This window comes from Phycodurus eques, chromosome 3 (genome assembly GCF_024500275.1).
Source record: "Phycodurus eques isolate BA_2022a chromosome 3, UOR_Pequ_1.1, whole genome shotgun sequence".
Taxonomy (NCBI): Eukaryota; Metazoa; Chordata; class Actinopteri; order Syngnathiformes; family Syngnathidae; genus Phycodurus; species Phycodurus eques.
Window position 1 is genome coordinate 20,318,097 of NC_084527.1, and position 9,527 is coordinate 20,327,623.

The 9,527-nt window shown below is 36.7% G+C and overlaps 1 protein-coding gene across 2 annotated transcripts in view; it reads left to right on the forward strand.

Annotated features, from left to right (window-relative positions):
* clip1a (CAP-GLY domain containing linker protein 1a) overlaps positions 1 to 9,527 on the forward strand; it is a 55,908-nt gene that overhangs the window by 43,725 nt on the left and 2,656 nt on the right. For both annotated transcript variants that reach the window (XM_061672426.1, XM_061672427.1), the window contains 7 exons: positions 211 to 317; positions 399 to 519; positions 1,363 to 1,415; positions 1,686 to 1,791; positions 5,293 to 5,422; positions 5,506 to 5,552; positions 9,225 to 9,352. In XM_061672426.1, the coding sequence (XP_061528410.1) occupies positions 211 to 317; positions 399 to 519; positions 1,363 to 1,415; positions 1,686 to 1,791; positions 5,293 to 5,422; positions 5,506 to 5,552; positions 9,225 to 9,352 (692 nt within the window). The remainder of the gene's footprint in view (positions 1 to 210; positions 318 to 398; positions 520 to 1,362; positions 1,416 to 1,685; positions 1,792 to 5,292; positions 5,423 to 5,505; positions 5,553 to 9,224; positions 9,353 to 9,527) is intronic.

Below are 9,527 nucleotides of genomic sequence, written 5' to 3' on the forward strand. Positions count from 1 at the left end.
ATCTTATCCTCTGCTAAAGAAAGACGAAAGAGGATTAAATAGCATTTCCATTCATTTCAATGGAGACAATGTATTTGGGATACGAGTAATTTAAGTTATGAGCGTTGTTACGGCAATCAAGGCATCACTGTGTTTTTATCATATTTTCTAATATTTTGTAGTCTGATCTAGTATTTGTATGTCTAATGTTTGCATTCATCATCTGTTCAGTTTGATGCGCTGAAGCAAGACCAATCAAAGTACCAGCAAGAGCTGTCCGCATCCAAAGAGCAACTTTGTGCAGAAAGCCAGAAGACGGAGACTCTCTCCCGGGAAATGTGAGCGTGTTCATCACTTACTCAGGATTCACCGTCTGATTTTGATCTTAATAAAACACATGCTTTTTTGCTCGTCCTCAGCGAGGAGCTCAAAGAGGCTGTGTCAGTCAAGTCGCATTCCCTCCAGTCACTGCAAAACGAGAAGGACAGGCTGGCTCAGGATGTTGAGAACAATCACCAAGACCACAGTGAACTTATCAAGGTGCGCCAAACTTATGTTACAGTATGCCCCCATAGACACTGAAAAGTGGGCTGTTTTTCATTCACCTTTGTAATATTTGAGGATGCATGTCAAGGAAAAGTTGGCACACAAATGCCAACGTCCGCTTACTCCACAGTCTTCACTTGGCTACAGCGCCCCTTAAACACATTGTTGCTACTGATGCGTTTCCCACCACTAGCCCTCAAACAAATTGTTGCAACTAATGCTTTTCCCACCACTATGGATCATGATTGGTCTCTTTTCAGTTTTAGTTTGTGTAATTTGTCATTGCTTTATTTTGTTTTTATTTTTTTTCAATTTATTTTTATTCAACCTTTATTTATCCAGCTAAGGCAAAAGAGAGTAGATTCTCATTTACAATGTTGATCTGCTTCTGTTTTGTATTTTTATTTTGTATTGATGTTTTTTCTGTCTATTTTTCATGTTTGTTTATTTTTAAAATGTTAACATTTTTCTAAAAAAAAAAAAATTCTTGTATTTTGGTGATTTTCACAACGTTTTTTCTAATCATGTTTTTATCTCCATTTGTTTCTGTTTTTGTTTTTCTGAGTTTTTCTTCTATTTTTCTCCTTTTGTATTTTTGTCGTTTTTTTCTAATATGTTTTTTTGTCTCATCAAATGTTTTTGTATGTTTTTAAATATTTCAGTATTTTTTTTGTATTTTGTATTTATATATATATTTACAATAGCGCAGTTACTGATAACTGATTATTGTGGTTACTTTACTATGGTTGTGAAATGAAATTTTCACAGCGTTTCATCTCTACTTGTGGTGTCTTCATATTTTCTGTACAAGCATAATGAAATGTTTTTTGTTTTTAGCTCAAGGAAGAGCAGTCAAAACTCCAAGCACAGTTGAAGGAGTTGAAGCAAAGGTATGGGAATAAAACATTTAATTCCTAAATTGTCTACTATTTTAAAAACACTGAATAATGTTGTCAAACACATTTTTTAAAATTATTTTCAAAACGTTATGCCTACAGGTTCTCCACTGTTAATTTCAGCTAAATTTTGCAGTCATCATTCCAGTTCCCAAGAATAGCATATATTTATAAATAAGAATTAAACGCGTAGAATAAAAAAGCAAGACCTTATCCCTGTACTAAATGCACAATGTTTTGTTTTGGTTTTGGTTGCGTGGACAGTGAGAGCACCTTAAAGGAGAAGATGGACAAGGAGAATGCAGCTGTCCATAAAAACAGTGCCTTAGTGTCAGAGAAGGAGGAGCAGATAGAAGCCCTGAAGAAAGAGGTGAGGCTAAAGCGTGAACAGTTATTAATTGGTTAAGGCTGAAGTGCGGCAGGTTTTTTTTCTGTTTGTTTTTTGTTTTTGTTTTTTAAAATGAAAAGTCATTTTCACCCAAGCCACTACTAGAGGAGATGACACAATGCTGATTAAGCCTACAAGCTCCCCAACATCTTGGTATATATTTCAGGATTTGGTATTTTATATTTTCATTCCCATGCTGGCCCACTTGGCGCCCTAGTAGCCAAATCTGGCCTGTGACATAATTATATTTAGCCCGCAAGACCATATAAAATGTGTATTGGAGCTGGCCCACCAGTATACACCACATGCACCGTACTACAAATCCTAGAATGCGTATGTAGGTGCGTCTGTGGAGACCGGCAATCACCCCCTCGCTTTCTTTTGCAGTCATTAGCAACTTTCCTACCAGTCTTCTCGGACAAATTTACACTTAACCTTCCCAAAAATAGGAAACGGGATCTTTCAAGACCAGTGGGAGGCAGATTATCTGTTCACAAAAGTATAGGACAGACCTGTTTGTCTTCTGTGCAGAGCCAACATGGCTATAACCAAGGAATATAACATAGATTGAATGATTATTTTCTTTATGCAATCCTGCTCCAAGGCAACCACTTTTAATAGTTTAAAGGTTGGATTTTCATTGAAGGACACTCTTTTTTGGGGGGGGTTGTCTTGTTGTTGGCCTTTGAAACAAGAGTTTCATTAAAAAGGAATTCAAAGGGCTACAGAGAGAGAGACAAAATATTGTTTATATATTTAAATAAGAAACAAATACCACTGTGTCTTTTGTTGGAGATTGGATTTCTCATGTATTTATAATATTGAAGTTTGTTTATTCCTGATTCGGTGTTTAAGCAAAACCTAACTTTATTTTCATATAAGATTTAATTAACATTATATATCTGGAGAGAAGGGGAAACGTGCACAATCAGTTAATTTTCAATGAATATTGAGTTCAACCTGCAACTTTTTCACAATTTAAAATTTTGGCACCGTGAATTTGACTTAGACACCCCTGATGTAGTGCAAATGATGGACCCGAAATGACACATTTTACCTAGCAGTCGGTGGAGCGCGGTCCCTTGTCTCCTCTTTGTAAAAACCTACCTAAAGATTATTTTGCGTTTCTGCAGCAGAAAATAATCATACAGTAATTACTGTAGAAATGAAAAACAATAATAATAATCCACTATATGCGGAATGTCACGTGGCCAAACCCGGAAGACAGAATATCTGACATCCTGTGCACGGTACGCTATGAGCATAGGTGGTTTAATAACATGATTATTTTGAAGCAGAACTTTAAAAAAAAAAATTTTTTTATGGCTGGTGTCTTTGGACAAAAGTTAAAAATTATATGACACAAACGAAGCCTGAACACCGTCTATTGTCATCTTTGGTGGCTCTGTGGTGACATCTTGTGTTCCTAAAAAGACATCGTAGACATTTTAAGTTCCCATAGTTGCTCTGTACACAAATACACAAAGTTCCACAATGCATGCAGAAAACGCAGCAATAGTAGGGAATATATAACAATGATCTCTTCCGAAGAATGCATCATTTTTCTTCACTGGCTGTCCTTGAAAACAGAAAAAAAAAAAGTACAATCACATACAAGGGGCATAAAATGCATAACCCACGTCATATCGAAGCTATGGCTCTGTTGTTGTAATGCAGAATTCCAGCCTAGGGTGTGACAGAAAGTGACATATAATAGATGCACCAAAGAGCCAAATTTGAACAAATAAAAACATTACCGGCGGCACGGTGGGCGACTGGTTAGAGCGTCAGCCTCACAGTTCTGTGGACCCGGGTTCAATCCCCGGCCCCGCCTGTGTGGAGTTTGCATGTTTTCTCCGGGCACTCCGGTTTCCTCCCACATCCCAAAAACATGCATTAATTGATGACTCTAAATTGCCCGTAGGTGTGACTGTCAGTGCGAATGGTTGTTTGTTTGTATGTGCCCTGCGATTGGCTGGCAACCAGTTCAGGGTGTACCCCGCCTCCTGCCCGATGACAGCTGGGATAGGCTCCAGGACGCCCGCGACCCTAGTGAGGAGAAGCGGCTCAGAAAATGGATGAATGGATGGATGGAAAAAAGTTACCATGTATGTAAAATAAGGCTCTGAAATCATGAAAAATAAGGGCCGCCCTCGAGCTGCAAGACTGTGTGGGCATGTCCGTGGAAGTCGCTGGACACAGCCCTTCACCTGTCAAATCAAATACGTTCGCTCGTATGCTATCTGCTCAAGTGTCAATTACTGGCTAAATCACGTGTGCCGCTGTGGTTATTTATGCTTTATAACTGCTTTATAGGCCTCAGGGATGCTCCCATAGCAACGATCAAGAGTCCGATTTAGGCGTGTGGTCAGTCAACTTTGTAATTTGTGTAGATTTCGGCAGTGTGTCTGTATTTTTTATTTTTTTTAAATATTTTTGGTTTTTCACATTTTTTGTACATTTAAATTTTTATCTTAGTATGTTTAATATATTTGACTTTTTTGTTTTGTTTTTGCATTTAATTTTCTGGGGAATGCTAGTCTTATGTATTGTAATTATTTAGTTTTAGCTAATATTGTGATTTTCTTTGTCTGAATGTTTTTGTATTTGTATTTTTCTGCTGATATGCAAATAATATTTTTTAAATTTTTATTTTTATTTTTTTTGTCTTGTATTTTTTTGTTGTATCTTTGTAATATTTGCATATTCCAATTTTTGGGGGCATTTTTATCTGTTTTGATTTATATGAGTAGCTTTGTAATTGTCTTCTAAAGCAGTGGTCCCCAACCTTTTTTGAACCATGAACCGGTTTAGAGTAGGCTTTTTTTTTTTTTTTTTTTTTTCCCCACGGACCCTTTGTCAAGGTGTGGCATATATACAGTGGGTATAGAAAGTATTCAGACCACTTAAAGTTTTCACTCTTTGTGATATTGCAACCATTTGTTAAAATAATTTAAGTAAATTTTTGTCCTCATTAATTTACACAGCGCACCCCATATTGACAGGAAAAAAAGGAATTATTGACATTTTTGCGGCTTTATTAAAAAAGAAAAAGTGAAATATCACACAGCCATAAGTATTCAGACCCTTTGATGTGACACTCCTATATTTAACTCTGGTGCTGTCCATTTCTTCTGATCATCCTTGAGATGTTTCTACACCTTCATTGGAGTCAAGTGTTTGATTATACTGATTGGACTTGATTAGGAAAGCCACACACCTGTCTATGTAAGACCTTCCAGCACAGTGCAGAACAAATGAGAATCATGAGATCAAAGGAACTGCCTGAAGAGCTCACAGCCAGAATTGTGGCAAGGCACAGATCTGGCCAAGGTTACAAAAACATTTCTGCTGCACTTAAGGTTCCTAAGAGCTCAGTGGCCTCCATAATCCTTAAATGGAAGAAGTTTACTTTACTTTTGTATTTTTAAAAGTTGTTAAATATTTTCTTTTTTTTTAATGTTATATTTGTGTATTCTTCAGCTGTCTGCCGTGCGTGAGCAAAGTGCCTCATCCCAAACATTGCAGAAAGTCATCGATGTCTTGGAACAGGACAAAGCTAAACTCAAGGAACAAGTGAAGAGGCTGGAGCAGGAGCTGTCCACCCCCTCAGGTGCTCTTATGATTAATATGTAATAATTGTGCATATTGGTAGAAAAGCTTGTGTAATCATCCCGGCCACTCTGGTGTGTGCAGGTGACGCCGTTGTGGACCGACTGAGGGACAAGGACACGGAGGCTGAGGTACATCATGTCTTTATCAGGGACAATAGCTCCAAATGGATCATAAGCAAATTGTGTGTCAACTTGCTTCCCTACCCTGCCCCAAGTTTTTTGTAACTTTTGCTCTTATTTTGGGGGCAGTTGTACAGAACCAAGCTGTTTGTAACATGAGTCAAGTGTTAATTGTTACAGTATCATGTTTTAAAGAGGCTCAACTGGATTATACACACAGGCCACTTCATTAGGAACAACTGCACAAGCTAATCTGATACAAAAGCTTGTATTTGAACTCTGAGAGAACTGAGGGTTTTTTTAACTCAGTCTTTACTTTTTCTGTTCATCCAATTATTTTTGTCCAGCCCCCAATGTTTTAGTCCAAAGAAATCAGTAATATTTCTTTGTCCCGTATGTTTTTTTGTTTTTTTTTGTTTACTATTTTCTGTTTTGGTCTAAGATTGTTTTTTTAAAATTCCATTCTTACTAATATTGTGTTTTTTGTTTCGTCTAATGATTTTGTAATTAAAAAAAATATTTTTTTATTCGGAGGCACACAAGAAGGCAGTAAATTTGGCTAAAAATCGTGCAACTTTATCCGAAATCTACAAAACTACTATTAGACTGGCGTTGAACCAAGTCTCTAACAGTGAGAAGGATCCGGTATGTAAAGGCAGTCGTTGGTGTGTTGTATGGTACTGTATTATGTTTAACGCACAATGTGGAAGGATATGACACCATGAGGGTGCGTTGAGTCTCGAAGATAGAGAGCCAGCTGAGCAGCCTGTTGTTATGAATGCTAATATTCATTATTGCATAGTAAATGCTTTAGAAATCATCAGCAAAATGAAAATTACAAGTAACCATAGAAAACAAGCTCATTTGTATTGACATGATCAGCAAACATTAGACTAGTTGATTTATCCAATTTATAAGCCTCTATATATAAATTTAGGGTAAAAAAAACATTAAACTAGATAGTGATTCAGTACTTGGTTGAACTTTTAATCAAATTGCTGCCCGAAACAGTGTTTAAAAATGTCTACACAAATCGCAGCAATTGCTGTACTAAAATAATTTTGTATAGCAATAATTGCTTTTTTTTTTAATGTTCTCGTTTTTATCTTACATCTGTAATTTTTCAGTTTTTATTCATATTTTGTTTTTACATTTTTGTCCATTTTTATTTTCCTCAAATGTTTTTGACTATATCAAGGCATATTTTGTGGGTTGTTGAGCATCATCAGGTTGTGCAGGTGTCCCTAATGTTGTGTCAGTGGAGCCTCTTACAATGTCATACTGTGTCATTGTGTGTATTGAATTCTAATTTGAACCTGTTATTTTCTTCCTCTCCTCCTTACACCCCAATGCTGTGCACTGTCTGCAATGCTGCTCCACCATCAGGCAGCGGTTTGTTCATGTTTTTTGTCAGCTTCACTCACGCATGTGCATGTCACTTAATGGAGACATATTGTGCCCCCCCCCACTCCAAAAAAAGAAAAAAATAATTAAGACTATTCCCAGACTATTACAGCATGTTTCTTGCTGTGGCGAAATTGGCTTGTTTTAGCGACTGATCTGTCTCATGCAGTGAGCCAGTCCTCATTCGACTCCACATAATGCTGACGTAGTAGGCCTGCTTTAGAATGACAACCGGATACTGGATAGTTTTGCCGCCAAATAAAAAACAGGAGTAATTGACGCACCCACTAAAATCATTTAATTGCCTATATTAATAGTTTAAGCCGTGAATATACCAAAAATCATGATCTCATAACAATTAAATATTTCACATTTATCTTACATTACCTTTAAAAATAAATAGTTTACAAATTATTTCATTTGGAAAAAGTGTGCATCTATATGCACTTGCAGCGAAGGCTCTCCATGACAACCCAGGCTAAAATGAGCTCCTCCCCGACATTAAAGGCTTGGCTCTGTCGGGATGTAGCACTTCAGCATACTTGCTTGACGATGGACTACGTTCCTATTCAGTCAGTACTTTGGTACAATCTTCTGTCATCTTAGGGCCTATCAAAAAAGCACCAAAAATGCTAATTTCTGGTGATAGGTTCCACAAAGATAAAAAAAATAGATGTAACGTAAACTGCGAATATGTGGGAGGAGATAAAAAAAAATAGATGTAACGTAAACCGCGAATATGTGGGAGGATTTATGTAATTGCCTTGACCAGAAGCTAACTCTGTTATAACGCTTATCTGTGCTTTAAAAAAAAAAAAAACCTCAATGCAGCTCTGGTTACCTTGCACAAAACCTCTTAGGGGCAGCATTAGTGTAGCAGTGTGCTGCATGACATGGCTAAACACAAATACCACTGTTAGCTAATGCTAATCTGTGCTAAGGCTGCAGTGCTACTTACCTTTTGGCTTTGACATGAAAGCACTTCTGTCTAAGGGCTACTTTTGTTCTGGAACTTCAGCCAGCCTAGCTGCCCAGTCATTGGTGGAGAGAGTTGGTGTGGGTGTGGTTATGTTATTTAGCCCCACTGATACATCACAGACACGTTTTCAGAAATAGGCAAATAAAGATGTACAGTACTTGGCGGTTTAATTTGCAGACACTACAGAGACCCAACTATTTGTATATGAACATTAATTAATAACAAGTTTATTTGACATATGTCCCCTTTAAATATGTCAAGTCATCACGAGCGTCCCATTTTGTTGGGGTGACACTCATCTGTCTTTGTTTGGGCTCACACTCACCATCACTTGATAAAAACAGAGCTGCCAAATGCTACGGAACATCTGTTTTGTTACGGAAATCACCAAACGTTGACTCATTATTGCCGTAACACTGATTGTTCCGGATATTGGGGGGAAAAACAAAATTTCAGCTTCTGACATTACTGTCGCGTCCACATTGAACAGCTACTTGGTGCACGCTATTTTATTATGCCCCCAGCGACCAAGACGGTCACGTCCCTCTGTTCAGACAAGGCACTCTTGCTATCTAAAAATATTTTATATATATTTACATGTTAGCCACTTATAGACACTTTCTATCAATTAGTATCTTTTTTCTATATATAATAATTCTCCCATTGATAAAAAACATTTTTTTTAAACGTATAGTTTTATTTGTGAACATTGGTATTCATTTTGACTGTAAATTTGAGGTTTCTCCAGTAAATATTTTTTATTTAATGATATTCTATATAATTTTACCAATGTGTAGGTAATGTTGACTTTCACCCATATATAACCATGTGTTTTTAGGTTTTGGTGTTTGGATTTCTATTTCTTTTTAATATACATATTTATATAGAGAGATATACAAATATATCAGTTGTTTTTCTCCCGTATAAAAATATTTTGTAATACAAAAATATGGGATTTTAATTTTTTCAATGGTTATAATTTTTTTACACAATTGTATATGTAGATTTCAAGTGTCTTAAATATAGAACATTTTGTTACATTTAAAAATTATATATTTTCTCTTTGGAAAAAAAATTACAAATAATTTTTAATGATCTAATTAATTTCAAGTGTACATTTGTGTGGCCCATTACAAGAATAATAGTGACTGGTGACAGTCAATCAATCTATAATTAATCAGTCATCTCTTGGATAAATCAAGAAGTTTTCGTCAAATGTCATCCCTAGTGTGTGTTTTTGGAACAAGTAATCATTGGTTTGTTTCTGTTTAAAAAAAAAAAAAAAAAAAAAAAATCAGATTGACTTCCTGAATTCAGTCATCGTTGACCTGCGGAAGAACAACTTGGACCTCAAGGACCAGTTGGCGAAAATGGCCGCCGCCGCTCTCAACGGGAATAACGCTAGCGAGCTGGACGACGATGACGGGTTAGTAGCACGTGAAACGCTATCGACGTGTCTCAATTATGGGCAACAATGAGCAATAATGCTGAAAGTATATATAATAATGCTGCCATCCATCCATCCATCCATCTTCATCCATCCATTTTCTTCCGCTTATCCGAGGTCGGGTCGCAGTAGCTTTAGCAGGGAATCCCAGGCT